Genomic DNA, 16,606 nt, shown 5'->3' with positions numbered 1-16,606 from the left:
CTGTGGCCTGCTCAAGTCTTCATCTCTAAAGACTCCCTTTCATTCTAAACGCTATTTCCTTACTTTTACTATTTTCACAACATGTTTTTGTTTTCTTTCTCTCTGCACATTGGGTTTCTTGTTTTGTGGCTGCCTGTAAGGAGACAAATCTCAAGGTTGTAAAATATACTTTGAACTTCAAAATGTCTAATATCAGAGGACATGCATTTAAGGTGAGAGGGGGTAAGTTGAAAGGAGATGTGAGGAGCAAGTTTTTTTTTTACACAGAGTGGTGTGCGCCTGGAATGCGCTGCCTGGGGTGATGGTAGAGGTAGAGACTCTTAAGAGGTGTTTAGATAGGCACATCAATGTGAGGGAAAAGAAGAATATGGACACTGTGTAGGCAGAGGAGATTATTTTAGTTGGACGTTTGGTTATTAACTTAATTGGTTTACCAAAACACAGTGGGTTGAAGAACCTGTTCCCGTGCTATACTGTTGTATGTTCTATGTTCTGAAGGACCAGTCCTGTTCTGTTCTATGTTTTCATGTGAAGACTACATGATTTCAATGTTTTCTCTAGATTGTCATCACCAACACAGCTTACTGAGCTCATGCACGGCTGTGACACTCTCATAGATTGTCCATCTGGTTTAGGAAGGAAGACATTTCCAACTCTTTCCTTCACAGCAAGAACACAAGAGTGGAAATTGAAAGAAATTGGACCAGTTGGCTCCTGAATTGTTTACAATTATAATCGCTATACTTCACATGACTCTTAAACTAAACACTCATTCTTTCAAGGAAAGAAGACTGAACCAGCCCTAGTCCAGTGTCTTCCATTACTTAGAATTCAGCTCTGGATTTTTTTCTTCTTTCATATATTCTGAACTACAACATAAGACAAAGGAGCAGAATTAGGTTATTCGGCCCATCGAGTCTCTCCCACCATTCCATCATGGTTGACCCATTTTCCCTCTCAATCCCATTCTCTCCGTAACCTTGGACACCCCAACTAGGCAAGAAACTATCAACCTCAACTTTAAGTGTACCCAATGACTTGCCCTCCACAGCTGTCTGTGGCAATGAATTCCACAGATTCACCACCTTCTGGCTAAAAAAATTCCTTGTCATCTCTGTTCTAAATAACATCCTCCTATTCTAATGCTGTGCCTTCTGGTCCTAGACTTCTTCACTAAAGGAAACATCCTCCCCACATCGAATCAATCTAGGCCTTTCAATATTTGGAAGGTTTAAATGAGATCCCCCTCTCATTCTTCAGAACTCCAGCGAGTACAGGCCCAGAGCTATCAAACACTCCTTATACATTAACCCTTTGATTTCCTTGTGAGGTAGGGAACGGTGGGAGAATTTGTCAACTTGCCTCTTGATTGGACTGGGTCTGGTCAAAATCCATAGATTGAGATATATAGCATTGTGAGGGGCTGGTGGGGGGGTTGAGCAGATGGTGCAAGGGGATGGATGAAACCAGATGGGGTGGAGCTGATAGGCAGATGGAGCCAGGTGGAGAGGGAGAAGAAGGGAGAGGTGGACAAAGCTACAAGACATCATGGTGGACGGGTGAGTGTAACGCTGAGGTTTCATAAGGCATTGGTCAAATCACATTTGGAGTTTTCTGAACATCTTTGAGTTCCCTATCAAAGAAAGGACATCCTGGCATTGGAAATGTTCCAGAATAAGTTCATGAGAGTTCCCAGGAATGAAAGGGTTAATGTACGAGGAGTGTTTGATAGCTCTGGACCTGTATTCGCTGGAGTTTAGAAGAATGAGAGCGGATCTCATTGAAACCCACCGAATATTGAAAAGCCGAGATAGGGTGGATGTGGAGAGGATGTTTCCTTTAGTGGGGTAGTATTGGACCAGAGGGCATGGCCTTAGAATAGAGGGACATCCATTTAGAATAGAGATGAGGAGGAATTTCTTTAGCCAGAGGGTAGTAAATCTGCAGAATTCATTGGCACAGACAGCTGCGGAGGCCAACACATTGGGTGTATTTAAAGAGGAGGTTGATCATCATCGTCATTATATGCCAAATCACATAGCGTGGGCAATCATGGTCTTTCCACGATCATGATTGTTCTTGGCAAATTTTTCCACAGAAGTGGTTTGCCATTGCTGCCTTCTGGGCAGAGTCTTTACAAGACGGGTGACCCCAGCCATTATCAATACTCTTCACAGGTTGTCTGCCTGGCGTCAGTGGTCACATAACCAGGACTTGTAATATGCACCGGCTGCTCATATGACCATCCACCACCTGCTCCCATGACACTTACTGGGGGGCTAAGTAGGTGCTACACCTTGCCCAAGGGTGACCTGCAGGGTAGCAAAGGGAAGGAGCTCTTTACACCTCCTTTGGTAGAGATGTGTCTCCACCCCACCACCCGTGGAGTTTGATAGGTTCCTGATTAGTCTGGAGAATGGGGTTCAGAGGGATAATAAATTAGCCATGATGGAATGGCACAGCAGACTTGATGGGTCAAGTAGCCTAATTCTATTTCTATATCTTGTGGTCTAACACTCGGGGAGGGGTTGAATTACCTGCCAACGGAACATTCATGGTTCGGACCAAGTGTAAGATGACAAATGCCTCTCTGTAGCCATGGAGAAGGCAGAGAACAGACAGGTTGCAGTGGGAGGTAGAAAGAGAATTGAAATGGCACGTACTGGAAGTTCGATGTGACCAGCCTTTACAGAGTTGGGCTGCTTCTGGACGAGGTCACATCATAACCGCTGGATAAGGTAGACCAGGTAGAAAGAGGTGCAGGTGAAACTGTGCCTCACCTGGAAGGGCTATCAGCCTGTCCTCTAGATTATAGGGACGGTTTATCCCAATCCTTCTGGCAACCACACCTCATCATGAAATTAGATGCATGTCCTTTCTTTCCATTCATGCTGTCTTCCTGTCAATAGCAATCATTCACAAACAGAAGAGGTTCTGCAGATGTTGGAAGTCCAAAGAAACACACTCAAAATGCTGGAGAAACTCAACAGGTCAGACAATATCTATGGAGGGGAATAAATTGTCAAGGTTTTGGGCCAAGACCCTTCATCAGGACTGGAAAAGAAGGGGGAAGAAGCCAGAATAAGAAGGTTGAGGGGTGGAAGGAGGAGGACAGCTAGAAGGTAATAGGGGAAGCCAGGTGAGCCAATCACTCAGCAATGTTTAACCTCTAACCATCCCAGACCAAGATCAGTTCCCAAACCACCGCAACATGCCAACTCTCAAGATCCTGAATTCACATGTTCAAGGAATTTTGCAAAACACACATCTCTCCCCAGGAAACTTCCAGAACAGACCGACAATATGGTGGAGAATGAATGGTTCACCCAGAGCAAGAGGAACCGAGGTGAATGTGACAGTACAGGAGGATTTCAGACCATAAACACAAGAGATTTCTGTAGATCCAGAGCAACACACACAAGATACTCAGCAGGCCAGGCAGCGTCCATGGAGAGGAATAAACAGTTGACGTTTCAGGCCAAGACCCTTCATCAGGACTGGAGGGGAAGGGGGAAGAAGACAGAATAAGAAAGTGGGGGAGGAGGAGGAGGAATAGCAGAAGAGTTAGGGTTACATCTGGTGGACTTATGGATGGGCCAGCTTTTAGTTTCGATGTTGATTTTGGCCACTATATGTAAATACCCTCTCTTCATCCATCGAGTTAAACCCGCTTAGGTTTGGAAGAATTCAGCAGGTTAGGCAGCAAGTATGGAAAGGAATAAACAGTTGACATTTCGGACTGAGCCTCTTCATCTGGCTGGAAATCCAGAGGAATTCACACAGAATGCTGGAGGACCTCAGCAGATCCAGCAGCATCTGTGGAGGGGAATAAAACTCCAGGAGAGCTGACCAATTAGGAGCATCTGTTCTCTCCTTCTTCTGTGCCCTTGCAGAGTTGTAAGCAGTTCCTCAAGAGTGGCCCCATCTTGCACCGGATACCTAGCCTGCTAAGTGAGTTAAACAGACAGCAGTAATTAGGTAACTCCACCATGGGCAGTCCCAAGCCAGCCGAGAAAGGAGGAGGGTTGGGCACGTGGCTCGCAACCTCATCCCATCAAAACCTAACTACAGAAACAACCTCGTCCCAGGGAGAGGAAGGATTCACCAAGGCTACACCTGGAGGCAACAAGGAAGACTGGCCCAGGATAGAGGACTCTGGAGAGCTGCTATTCGTGGCCTATGCCTGTAGTAGGGGTGATGGGCTTAACACAACTCACTAATTAAGTACTGGGTATGAAACGACAATACTTTTTGTTCTTGTGTCTCCACAACCCAATATGAAATGTAAAAGATTTTCAGTAAAGAGCTAAGCTCTCTATGAAGTCCTAGAGTTATACAGGTCCATACTGACCAAGATGTCCCATTAAAGTCTATCCCATTTGACAGGTTTGGCTTATAACCTTCTAATCTGCTCCAATCCATATAATTGTCCACTGTCTTTTAAAATTTGTTATTGTACCTGCCTCAACGACTTCATCTGGAAGATCGTTCCACATACATTAAGTGCCATGTTGCAAGACATGGGCGATCACAGTATTTGATGATGATTATTCTTGGCAAATTTTTCTACAGAAGTGGTTTGCCACTGCCTTCTGGGCAGTGTCTTTATAAGAAGAGTGACATATATCACACTTTGTAGAAAGGTGTTGCCCCTCAAGTTCCTATTAATTTTTTCCCACTCAGCTTAAAGCTATGTCTTCTGGTTCTTGATTCCTCAAAGCCCTAGGGGTGGAGAGAGGAGAAATGAGTGCATTCACTCTAACTATGCCCCTCATGATTTTATACACCTCTCTCAGTCTCCTAATCTCAAAGAAATAAAGCCCTAGTCTGTCCATTGTCTCCCTATAACTCCCTGGCAACGTCTTTGTAAATCTACCTCATTACTTTCTTTATTTCTGTTTTTGCACTACTTATTTAATTTAACTATTCAATATATTGATACTTACTGTAATTCACAGTCTTTTTTCTGTTATTTTATATCGCATTGTACTGCTAGCACAAAGTGAACAAATTTCTCAGCATATGCTGGTGATACTAAATCTGATTCTGAAATCTTATCTCCACTCTTCCCCGCTTAATAACATTATTGTAATGCAGGGCAAGCAAAACTGAACACAATACTCCAAGTTTGGCTTCGGCAGTGTCCTGTATAACCGCAGCATGACCTCCCGACTCTGATACTCAGTACAGTACCCTGAACGATGTAGGCCAGAATAGTGAAACACTTCTACAAGACCCTGGCTTCTGTGACTCCACATTCAGTGAAGCATGCGAGTCCTTTCTGTACTGCCTTGGGTCCCACCATTCACCGTGAAAGTCCCACCCGGATTTAACTTTCCAAATACAGGAATATTCAGAAGAAATTAGTTACCATTTTTCATCCTAAGTAAAATGTATAAAGATGGATGGCTTAATAGATTCCTGTTGACATTGCAAGACTCAGTGTTTACTATATAATCATATAAAATCAATAGATTGGTAGCAAAAACCTCCCAGATTCAGAATTGGGATCAATAATGTTGTTGCTGAGGAAGTATTAACTGCTTTATGAAATCATAAATGATTTTCATTTCGAACTCGTACAGGATTAGTGAATTATTTATTTAGAAAGTTACAGCGTGGAACAGGCCCTACACCCCAGCGACCCACCGAGTTAACCTGGGACGATTTGCAATGACCAATTAACCCGCCAACTGGAGGAAACCGGAGCACCCAGAGGCGACGCGCGCACTCACGGGGAGAACACACAGCACAGACTCCTTACAGACGGGGTTGGAATTGAACACGGAACCCCGGAACGCCCTGAGCTGTAACAGTGTTGTGCCAAACGCAACGCTGCCGTGGCGCCCTTCAATACTTCCCAAGCCTCTTGCCACTTTACACCGAAGCACGTGATACTGTGTGGTGTGGCTAACTGGTTCAAGAGAGGTTCTGCTTTACACGTGTCGCCGGCCTGAATGTGTCTCTTTCACTCGGTAAAGAACGATTAAAGGGCCGAATAGGCCCTTCTGGCCCTTCGAGCCACACCACCCAGCAACTCTGATTTAACCTTCAGAGGACAATTTACAACGACCAATTAACCTACCTGGTACGTCTCTAGAATGTGGGAGGAAACCAGAGGCCCTGGAGAAAACCCACACATTGCACGGGGAGGACGTACAGAGTCTCCTCAGAGAGAACGCTGGGATTGAACTCTGAACTCTGACGCCCCGAGCCATAGTAGCGTCACGCTAACCGCCATGCTACCGTGGCACTCCGAGATTGACAGATGTGAGTTCTCAAAGCTGTTGATTTCGGTACTTGTGCCTTTCGATGTCACTGTCTGATAGGGGCTGATACTTACAATGGCAGGGGCTCTGATGGTTTCTCCTGCGGTCTGGGTAAGACTGGCACTGTGACTCGAAGAGACAGTGTTCTGTTTCTTACTGCTGAGACCCATGGCATCCATCGATTGGCTTCGACTTCTAATCACCCGCTGAATAAAAAAGGTTTAATCAGTCACGCGTCTCGTTTTGTGGAATTAAATCAAAGTGGGTATCAGCAGTCAGAGAACAAGCAACCCATTTAGAGTCAAACAGGCCCTTCAGCCCAACTGGTCAATGCCAACCAATGTCCATCTCATTAAAGTCCCATTTGCCCACATTTCACCCATTTCCATAAAACCATAAGACACAGGAGCAGAATTAGGCCATTTGCCCCATCAAATCTGCTCTACCATTCCATCATGGCTGATTTATTTTCCCTCTTAACCTCATTCTCCTGCCTTCTCCCCGTAAGCTTTGACACCCTGACTGATCAACCTCTGCTTTAAATATACTCAATGACTTGGCCTCCACAGCCCTCTGTAGCAATGAATTCCACAGATTCACCACTCTCTGGCTAAAGAAATTCCTCCTTGTCTCTGTTCTAAAGGGACATCCTTGTATTGTGAGGCTGGATTCTCTAGAAACCTTTCCAGTCTATGGACCCATCTGATGTTTTTTTAGACGTTGTTATTGGACTTGCACTTCCTCTGGCAGTTAATTCCTGTCTGGTTAAAACTACTGTCCTTCAGGACCTCTTAATTCTTCTAACCTATGCCCTGCTGGTTCAAGCCTCCCCCCTGCCCACTCTGGGAGTAAGACCTGTGTGAATTCATTCTACCTATGCCTCTCATAATGTTATACACTTCTATAAGATCAGTGCTCTATGCTCCAATGAATAAAGACTTAGCCTGTCTGACCTCTCCCTATAACACTGCCCCTTGAATCCAGGCAACATCCCTCTAAATCTTTCCTGTTTAATAACATCTTTCCTATAATGGGACAAACAAAACCTAACACCATACTCAAAGTGTGGTCCCACCAGTATCTTGTACAATTCCAAACTCAGTGCCCTGACTGAAGGCCAGTGCAGCCAAAAGCCTTCTGTCCCTGACTACCTGTGACCCCACTTTCATCAAACAATATACTTATAGTGCAAGGTCCCTCTGTACAACAGCACTCCTCAGGATGCTGTGAAAGTCCTTCTTTGACTTGACTTTCCAAAATCCAACACCTTGCACTTAAATCTGAATTAAAGTCCATTTAGACCATAAGACTCAGGAGCCAAATGAGGCCAGTCGGCCCATCAAGCCATGGCTGATTTATTACCCCTCTCAACCCGGTTCTTATGCCTTCCCCCCATACCCTTTGACACCCTGACTAATCAAGGACACATCAAACTTTCCTTTAAATATACCCAATGACTTGGCCTCCACAGCCAAGAGTTCCACAGATTCACTAACCTCTGTCTAAAGAAATCCTTATTTCTGTTCTAACTGGACATTCTGAGACTGAATCCTTTATTATTCCTCAATCTGTTTACCCAGCTGATCAAAATCCCACTCTAATTCTAGTAACTATCCTCAGAGTCTACATACCACTAATTTTAATATCACCTAGTTAACCTCTCGCTATCTGCTCCCATCTGAACGACTCTTTTTAAACTGGCTGGCTGATCTGTCCGAGATGGTGATACTTCAGGCGTTGTCACAGGAAAGCAGCAACCATCATTAAGGATCCCACCACCAGGCCATGCTCTCTTCCCATTGCAGCCTTCAGGAAGAATGTTCCCGGCTTCTGGAACAGTTATTACCCCTCAACCGTCTGGCTCTTGAACCAGAGGGGATAACCTCACTAACACCATTACTGAATTGTTCCCACAAACAATGGAATCACTTTTAAGGCCTCTACAACTTAATATTTATTGTTTACTTATTATTATTATTATATTTTTACTTTTTCTCAGCTCCAGCTGGTACCACCAGAGGTACACACAGAGCCAAGCACACTCATCTCTCAACTGATAAGAACTTTCAGACTATTTTATTGGTGTTTTTTTTGTGTGGTTTTCTGAAGATTTACATAGATATTGCTCTGCAGGTCTAATTGTTTAATGCTACTGTATAGTGACTTGGGATGACACCAGTTGTAGTTATTACTATTGGGACAACGTATACCCTAGTTCATGTTCCAAAGTCTTTCAATTCCCTCTTTTAATTCAGCATATTTCTGGTATTTTTCAGTTATTGATTTCTGTATGTTGTGTGTGTTTGGAATGGCTACATCTATTAAACAAGTTGTTCTTGTCTATCCTGTAATATTATATCCGGATGTTTATTATGGATTGTCCTATCAGTAATAATGGATTGGTCGTAATATAATTTGTAGGACTCTGACTGTAACATTCATGGAATCAGAGTCTTGGATTTGTTTTTCTGTGACTATTTTACTGATACCTTATATGTGCTTGCTTTCTGATACGTGTTGTATGTGCCTTGTGCTGTGTGTGACTGTAGGTACAGGGTGTGCTGTATGTGCCTTGTGCTGTGTGTGACTGTAGGTACAGGGTGTTTTGTATGTGCCTTGTGCTGTGTGTGAGTGTAGGTACAGGGTGTTTTGTATGTGCCTTGTGCTGTGTGTGACTGTAGGTACAGGGTGTGTTGTATGTGCCTTGTGCTGTGTGTGAGTGTAGGTACAGGGTGTGCTGTATGTGCCTTGTGCTCTGTGTGACTGTAGGTACAGGGTGTTTTGTATGTGCCTTGTGCTGTGTGTGAGTGTAGGTACAGGGTGTTTTGTATGTGCCTTGTGCTGTGTGTGACTGTAGGTACAGGGTGTGCTGTATGTGCCTTGTGCTGTGTCTGACTGTAGGTACAGGGTGTGCTGTATGTGCCTTGTGCTGTGTCTGACTGTAGGTACAGGGTGTTGCAGCTTGGCACCAGAGTGACGTTGTTTTGTTTGACTGTATTCATGAGCAATTAAACTTGAATTGGATTGAAGTTCCTTTGGTGAGATTCTGAGCATATTTTATCACCAAAATCTCTCCCCTAAAATATCCTGGACCAACAGAAAGACAGGAGAGGGATTTAGAAAGAAAAAGTGCAGTTTAATCAGGAGAAGTGAGGGTCTGTGGGGAGAGGAGCAGTCAAGGTGAGGGAAGACATTGGTGTTTACTGAGGAGTAAAAGGAACAAAGTGTTTAAGGGGGCACACAGGGCAGTTTGCATTATTGGAGAAAACAGTACATAAGAATAGGCATTCGTGTTGGAACGGCATCAGGCACTGACCGGACTGCTACAACGTAGCATTCTGGTCACTAGGAAGGACCCCATGGCACTGGAGTGAGTGCAGAGAAGGTTTACAGGGCTGGAAAGTTGTAGCCACAAGGAGAGAACTAGCCAGGAGAGGATTGTCCACCGTAGAGACCAGGAGGGGACAGTCCATCCTAAAGGCCAGGCTGGAACTGCCCACCTTAGAGACCAGGCTGGGACTGTCCATCTTACAGATCAGGCTGGGATTGTCAACCTTATAGACCAGGCTGGGATTGTCCACCTTAGAGACCAGGCTGGGACTGTCCACCTTACAGGCCAGGTGAGGATTGTCCATCCTAAAGGCCAGGCTAGGATTGTCCACCTTACAGACCAGGCTGGGACTGTCCACCTTACAGGCCAGACGAAAATTGTCCACTTTAGAGACCAGGCTAGGATTGTCCATCCTAAAGGCCAGGCTAGGACTGTCCACCTTACAGGCCAGGTGAGGACTGTCCACCTTACAGGCCAGGTGAGGATTGTCCACCTTGGAGACCAAGCTGGGACTGCCCACAGTCAAGGCCTAGGGCTTGTTTAACCAATGTATCTTTAGAGTCTGAGACTGCATAAATAGAAAATCGATCTTCTTAGCAGAGAGATAAGCTACTGAGGCATCGGTTTAAGGCCATGCTTGATTGGAGGGGAGTTGGTCAGCTGGCTGAACTCACTGACTAATGAAGTGGAGGAAAGCTAAAACCACCCTCACATTCTTCCCAGAGCACCTGGTGAAGCAGTGGAAGTACAGTTAGTGATCAACAGGATCAATGTACCCAGAACTGAGAAATGGGATTAATCCAGATTAATGCGACTGATCTGAATCACTTCTCTGGGTCAGCAGGAACATGACCGTGGAGCAGATGGCTTCCATCTGCTTCAATCGAATGTACCCTATTGGGTACATACACCACTTCAGCAATACACCACATCAACTGCAATGCACCAGCCATCAAAGGCAAAGATTTTTCATTCTTCATTCTCCTGGAGTGGTACAGCATTGAAACTGCCCCTCTAGTCCAGGAGACCCATGCTGACCACTAACCACCCAACTACAGTAATCTTTTATTCCTTTTCTAAAATTCTTCGGCATTCCCTAATACTCTCAAAGGTTCTACCCCTCACCCTTACGCGAGGGACAATTTACTGCGGCCTGCTACCTCACCAACTTGCACGCCTCTATTCATTAGGAGTCTGAGGAGATTCGGAACATCACCGAAGACTCTCACAAATCTCGAGAGAAGTATTGAGAACATTCTAACTAGTTGCATCGCCACGTGTTACAGAGGGGCCGCTGCAGACGATCAGGAAAAGCTGCAGAAAGCTGTCAGCTCAGCCTGCTCCACCGTGGGCACCAGCCTCCCCGGTGACGAGGACATCTTCAAAAGACAGTGCTCAGAAAGCTGGCGTCCTTTGTTAAAGGCCCCCATCACTAGGGCTTGCCCTCTTCTCACTGTAACCATCAAGGCAGAGGCTCAGGAGCCTGAAGACACACACTCACCATTTTAGGAACAGCTTCCTCCCCTCTGCCATCAGATTTCGGCATGAACAACAAGTCTATGAACACTCCCTCAATATTGTTTTTCTTTTTGTTGCTCTCTTTTTGCACTATTTGTTTAATTTAATTTTGAAAATATATTTCTTATTGAAATGCACAGTTTGTTTATCATTATGTATTGCAATGCACTACTGCAGGAAAACAGTAAATTTCACAACATATGCCAGAGAAATTAAACCTGATTTTGATTGTGATTGTGGATGTGGGAGATCCCTACAGCCTCAGGGAGAACACACACAGACAACGGCGGAGGCCAGGATCAAACCCATCTTGCCTGAGTTGTGGGGCCGCGGCTCTACCCACTGTGCAACTTGCCCCACAGGGAGCAGGCTGAGTTTCAACCATAACGTGTTTATCCAGGAGGAATGAAAGGAGCTTTTCATTAGCTCAACCTCTTGGCCTCTACACGTTTCCTACTTCCTTTCATCTACATGTCAAATAGTGAATTCAAGTTCAATACACTTCATTATCAAGGTAGTATGTGTTTGTTTATTTGTTCTTGCTCAGTCCTCTATCATGCTCAGTGTTCTGGCCGTCTTCTTGTACTGATCCCAGGATCCTTATATCTGACACATTATCTATCACCCCCGGACATTCCTCAGAAAGGCAACTGTGTATTAAAGGCTTCACTAACTTCTTGAACTAATAGTGTTTATGAACTAGTTCACATCTCAGTGAGGTCTACCAAGACTAATCAAAGAACCTCATTGAAACCAATCGCTATCTCACCAACAGGTCAACGTTCTCTTTTCATCTCTCTGGACATGGTCAGCAGGCTTTCGTGAGTTCTCTCCTTTTCTCTTCAACCGCTGCCAATTTCACAGAGATTTCTCAAACAATCAAAGACCTGAAAGCACTGAACTGCGGCTGAGAACTGGCACTGACATTTTAAAGTGTCCTTCTGCTGCTGATCGAATCATCATTGTCATTATGTGCCACGTCGTATGATGTGGGCGATCATGACCGTGATTGCTCTTGGCAAACAGTTCTACAGCAGTGGTTTGTCATTGTCTTCTTTTGGGCAGTGTCTTTACAAGACAGCCGACCCCAGCCATTATCAGAACGTCTGCCTGGCATCAGAGGTCGCATAACCAGGACTTGTGATCTGCACCAGCTGCTCGTACGACCATCTACCACCTGCTCCCATGGCTTCACGTGACCCTGATCGGAGGCTAAACAGGTGCTACACTTTGCCCAAGGGTGACCTGCAGGCTAGCAGAGGGAAGGAGCACCTTACACCTCCTTTGTAGAGACGTATCTCCACTCTGCCTCCCAATCTAATCAAAAACTTTCAATTCATTAATTTCTTGAGCTGTGGGTGGGACTGCCAAGGCTGATATTCATGACTAATCTCTAATTACTGTTGAATGTAAAACACAGGACATTGAAAAATACAGCACAGTACAGGCCCTTCAGCCCACAATGCTGTGCTGACCTTTTAAGCTACTCCAAGATCAATCTAACCCTTCCCTTCCACATACCCACCATTTTACTATCATCCATGTGTCTTCTCTATCTGCGAGTCTCTTAAATGTCCCTAATGTATCTGTCTCTATCAGCACACCAGGCAGTATGGTCCTTATACCTACCACTCTCGGTGTAAAAAAACCTATTTCTGACATTCTCCAATCACTTTAAAATTATGCTAACTTGATTAGGCATTTCCATCCTGGGGAAAAAGTCTCTGACTGTCCACTCTATCTATGTCTCTTATCACCTTGTACACCTCTATCAAGAGACCTCTCATCCTCCGTCACTCCAAAGAGAAAAGCCCCAGCTCGCTGAACATGTCCTCATAAGACATGCTCTCCAATCTAGGGAACATCCTGGTAAATCTCTGCACCCCCTCTAAAGCCTCCACACTGTAGGAAGTGGTGGGCAACATTTCTGAGTTATTGTTGTCGGTGTGTTGAAAGTGTGTGGAGTTACAGGACTTATTTCCAAATCATTGAACAGAGAGCACGACAACACAGTACAGGCCCTTCGGAACACAACATTCTGTTGATCTTTTAACATACTCTAAGATTAATCTAACACTTCCCTCTCACATAGCCCTCCACTTTTCTATCATCAATGTACCTATCTCAGAGTTTCTTAAATGCTCTTAATGTACATATCTACCTCTACCACCACCCCGGCAGGATGTTCTACACACCCACCACTCTCCTACCTCTAACATCCCCTCTGTTCCTTCCTTAAAATGATGCCCCCTTGCAGTAGCCATTTCCGCCCTGGGAAAACGTCAGGATGGTGGGGAACGGACAGGAGGTGGTGTTCTGTGCAGTGCTGTCAGTATGACCGAGGTAAGTAACAATGATGTGCTTTGAGGGTGATACACTCTGCAATGATGAAGGAACGACATATGTGGACTTAAACAGTTGCCTTTGCCTGGATGGTGTCAAATCCCTTCAGAGTTTTTGAGATGCTTTCACTCCAAGCAAGTGGAGACTGCTCTATTATAATCCTGACGTCAGCTTTGTAGATGTTGGAAAAACTTTGGGGTGCCAGGAGGTTGTTTATTTATTTAGCAATTTGGTGCAGATCAATGACCAATTAACCTACTAACCGGTACGGCTTTGGACTGTGGGAGGAAACAGGAGCAGCTGAAGGAAACCCATGTGTATCATGGGAAGACATACAAACTCCTTACAGGCAGTGTAAGAATTGAACTCTGAACTCCGACTCCCCGAGCTGTAATATTAATTGCTCCTCTACCATAGTGCCCCAACTGCGGTGAGTCACTCACAACAGGATCCTCATCCTCGGACCTGCTCTATTAGCCACAGTGGATTTCCTAGAGTCATACAGCACGGAAACAAGCCCTTTGGCCCACCTCATCCATACCCAGCAAGCTTGTCACATCTGCCCAAGTTTGGCCCGTAGCCCTCTAAACCTCTCCTACCCATGTACTTAAGGAGATGGCTTTTAAAAGTTGCCAATGCGCCCACCTCAGTCGCTCTTTCTGGCAGCTCATTCCAAATACACAGCACTCTCTGTGTGAAGAAGCTGCCCTGATGTCTCTTTTAATCCCTTGCCTCTGATCCGAAACCTCCCTGGGAAAAAGACATCCAGTCCATGCACCTTACCAACTTATATAACTCCATCAGGCAATCCTCAACCTCCTGATGAAAGAAACAGGAGTAGACAAAACACTGAGGCCCCCGCTGGTTGGGGTCAATCATGGATGTTGCCTTCCAGCTGTTTACATAAGACACAAGCCAGGGCAGTGTGATATGGAGAGAGAGCCTGTGGGATGTCAAAGGGTTGGGATGAACAGTGTTTTTTTGATGAAGTCTATATCATAGAATGGATGTAGAGTGTCTAGGACCAAAGAGCACAGCCTCAGTTGGAGGGGAGTCCTTTTAGAATAGAGATGGGGAGGAAATTCTTTAGCCAGAGAGTGGTGAATCTGTGGAATTCTTTGCCACAGGCAGCCGTGGAGGCTGTCTTTATGATATTTAAGGCAGAGGTTGATAGATTCTTGATTGGTTAGGGTATAAAGGGACATGTGGCGGGGGAAGGCAGATTGGGGCTGTGAGGAAATTTGGATCAGCCATGATGAAACGGCGGAGCAGACCCGATGACCCAAACGGCCTAATTCTGCTCCCATATCTTATGGTTTCTTTGGGGACTTTGCATGTGAATGGTGGGGGCTGATGTTTTTCACTGAGGCAGATGGGGAGAGGTGGGGGGTTAATGCTTTGCTGCTGTTTGTGCGTGGGGAGGAGGACTTTGAGGTTCTAACGTTTTTTGGTCATTTATTCTTAGGGCTTTTCTTTTGTTTTGTGGATGTCTGTGAAGAGTAAGAATTTCAGGTTTGATACTGTATATGTTCTCTGATACTAAATCAAATCGCTGAACCGTTGAAGGTGTTACCCATACACCAGGCTGCCCCCTCTCCACACAGCTGATAGATCCAAAGGCATGACAGAGACCAATACAGTTTGGCAACAGCAGTGTCGCAGGACTTGCCAGTCAGTGTTGAACTCAACCTAGACCTGCCCAAGGGATTCCAGCGCTGCGTTTTTCCACAGGGTTTACTCCTGAAGCCTTCCCCATGGGCGGGGAGGTCTGAAATCAGAGTTTTCCTTTTCCGAGATGAGCCGACGAGACCCATCTGCTCGGAGTAGACAAAACAACCCGCAGTATTACAAGAACTTTATCACTCCGTGGCACAGTCCTTCTGCAGTAGATTAGGGCAGGGAGCCTGGCAACAGAACGTAATCTCTCATCTCTGAAGGCAGCTGCTGGAGATCTGATAACATCAACTCTACACAAAGATGCTTTGACAAACAGCTTTTGTTGACCCCTGGGATTTTCTGTAAAACTTTTAGATTTGATCTGGAGCCCAGGGTTTAAACCTCTAAACAGTGAAATTCTGAAGTGATGGAGAACTTCTCTTTGCTACAGCCTTTCCCAGACTGGGTCAGCAGTTAGAACAATGCTTTATTTCTTTGTTGACACCTTGTGGACCAGGCCCTCCTGGCCCTTTGAGCTGTGCCACCAGTTTAATCCTAGCCAAATCATGGGACAATTTACAACGACCCATTAGCCCACTAACTGGTATGTCTTTGGCCTGTGGGAGGAAACCGGAGCACCCGGAGGAAACCCACGTGATCACGGGGAGAACATACAGACTCCTTGCATAGGATGCTGGAATTGAACTCTGAACTCTGATGCCCCGAGATGTAATAGTGTCGAGTTAACCGCTATGTTACCATGGCGCTACACTGCCAGCCGTCACTGACCGAGGTTCAGTTCCTGCCGCTGCTTGTAAGGATTTTGCACGTTCTCCCCGTGAACGGGTGGGCTTTCTCTGAGTGGTCCAGTTTCCTCCCAAGCTCCAAAGACATATAGATCCGGGTTAGTAAATTGTGGGGATGCTACGTTGGCGCCAGAAGCATGGTGACACTTGCGGGCTGCCCCCCAGCACAATCCTCAGACGGTGTTGGTTGTTAATGCAAATGACACATTTCACTGTGTGTTTTGATGCATATGTGGCAAATAAAGATCGTCTTTAAGTCTTTAAAACCACAGTGCAGGCTCTAAAGGGACAGTTGGGTGCTGCACACAAGGAAGGCCGGACATACGCAAGGGTGGCAAGGACAGACACACGTGTTGGATCAACTGAGTTACCAAGGCAACGAGCTGCACGCATTGTGCTTATGATAGCTGTGAGCCAACTGACCAGTTTTCACGAGGGTATCTGAGAGATGAGACTGATGTAGACTCGGTAAGAGTACAAGTGAAGTCAGGCTAGTGCATACATGATGCTTTCTTACAGCCGTCCAAGGAAGTTAGCTATACACATACTAACCCTTCACCACAACAATCCCGATGAAACAAACACACAAATACTCTTGCTTAAAAAGGTGGGAAATAAGAGCTGGTACACGGGACCCTTCAGCACAGTCCAGGCCATTCAGCCCATGATGCTGTGCTGCCTTT

At 45.5% G+C, this 16,606-nt stretch overlaps 1 protein-coding gene across 18 annotated transcripts in view; it reads right to left on the bottom strand.

The window, feature by feature from the left end:
* The window catches only part of rap1gapa (RAP1 GTPase activating protein a), a 473,779-nt gene that overhangs the window by 39,888 nt on the left and 417,285 nt on the right, over positions 1-16,606 (bottom strand). For 16 of the 18 annotated variants that reach the window (XM_063033337.1, XM_063033341.1, XM_063033326.1 and 13 more), the window contains one exon: positions 6,344-6,475. The exons of the other annotated variants lie outside the window; for them this stretch is intronic. In XM_063033337.1, coding sequence (XP_062889407.1) covers positions 6,344-6,475 — 132 coding nt within the window. The remainder of the gene's footprint in view (positions 1-6,343; positions 6,476-16,606) is intronic. 18 annotated transcript variants of the gene reach the window in all.

This window comes from Mobula hypostoma, chromosome 25 (assembly GCF_963921235.1).
Source record: "Mobula hypostoma chromosome 25, sMobHyp1.1, whole genome shotgun sequence".
NCBI classification, from domain to species: Eukaryota; Metazoa; Chordata; class Chondrichthyes; order Myliobatiformes; family Myliobatidae; genus Mobula; species Mobula hypostoma.
The sequence above is the reverse complement of the archived record's forward strand: the minus strand, read 5'-3'. Positions and strand labels throughout refer to the sequence as shown.